The 1,217-nt window shown below is 39.4% G+C and overlaps 1 protein-coding gene across 1 annotated transcript in view; it reads left to right on the top strand.

The window, feature by feature from the left end:
- The window catches only part of paxip1 (PAX interacting (with transcription-activation domain) protein 1), a 14,175-nt gene extending 14,043 nt beyond the window's left edge, over positions 1-132 (top strand). The window contains exon 22 of the mRNA XM_030773544.1: positions 77-132. Within this exon, the coding sequence (XP_030629404.1) occupies positions 77-132 (56 nt within the window). The remainder of the gene's footprint in view (positions 1-76) is intronic.
- The last annotated feature ends 1,085 nt before the right edge of the window (positions 133-1,217 follow it).

Here is a 1,217-nt window from a genome sequence, read left to right as displayed (position 1 = left end):
GTGTGGCGACGTCGATCTTGACGGCCCAAAACCGAGGTTATGTTGTGACCCAGAGATTTTGTCTTTTGTCACTCAGCCCTGGTGGGTTCGTTAAAACTCAGCCGTCAGGCGCAGGTGGGGAAGCTCTCATGAACACAGTTGTCTTGAGATGAGAACATAACGGCGAAAACCTCTCCTTTTGAAGACAAGCTTACCGACAAATACATATGTGACAGTGACATGTCAACCAGGCTTTATTTAAAGTCTATTAGACCAAGTGTGTCTTTTTTATTTTTATTTTTGTTCTGGTTTCAGTGCATGGTTTTCAGATCAGCCTTAACAATCTCACATATAAATTCACATGATGGCGTCCTTTTGAGGATCTGAACCGGAATAGGACCCAAACCCATGTCCGTCTACGGAAATCTTTTGGAAGGACAATGAGGCTTAATTGTTCTGGAAATTCACAGTGTACAGTCAGATGGTCCTTTTTGTTTTTGCTGCATTTTATACCGTGTTGGATTGTTTCTTACCATTTTTTGAAAAGTGAATAACAGTAAAATAATTCAAAAGGCTTATTTTTAATGATTGTTTAAATTATAGCAGAATTGTGTTTTTTTTGTTGTTTGTTTGTTTTTTTTTTTTTTTTACCGTATTGTTAGAATTGCTGTTGGTTCCTTTTGTCTGTTTTTGGAATAAAATCAGGATTTGCTGAATGAAACGATCCAGTACCTTCCATTCGTTTTCGTATAAACCATTTGACAGAGGCGAACTGTTCTTTGTCAGCTATACGTCCATATTTAGTCATGTCGGAGGCATATTGTATCTGTTTCACTTCGCAGTCTGTTTCGCTTCAGCTGTAAACAGTGTTAGGTTTTATATCGATGTTGTAATTCTTTGAAAATGACCTATATATTTGTACAGTTATTTTCACCAGACCCATGGACTTTTCTATGAACCGCCGCTAGAAATTCCCTTCCCCCCCCCCCTCTCTGTTAAAACCAGCCATAGTAAAGCCAGTTATCTGGTCTTATCCTGGGATTTTTGTATTTTAAAAACATTATTCCTCATAGACAAAATTCAATTAATCTGTAGTTAAGTGGTGCAGTACTTACTGGTTGAGGGGGAATTGTGTGCTGTCAGACAGTTTGCCTGCAGTGGTCCCCTGACCCCACGGCTGGGTATTAGCGAACAGCCTTAGGAGGTGCCCTTTTAACGCCAACAAATTAAAACCTACC

The sequence above is a fragment of the Chanos chanos genome, chromosome 5 (assembly GCF_902362185.1).
Source record: "Chanos chanos chromosome 5, fChaCha1.1, whole genome shotgun sequence".
Lineage (NCBI taxonomy): Eukaryota > Metazoa > Chordata > Actinopteri > Gonorynchiformes > Chanidae > Chanos > Chanos chanos.
The sequence above is the reverse complement of the archived record's forward strand: the minus strand, read 5'-3'. Positions and strand labels throughout refer to the sequence as shown.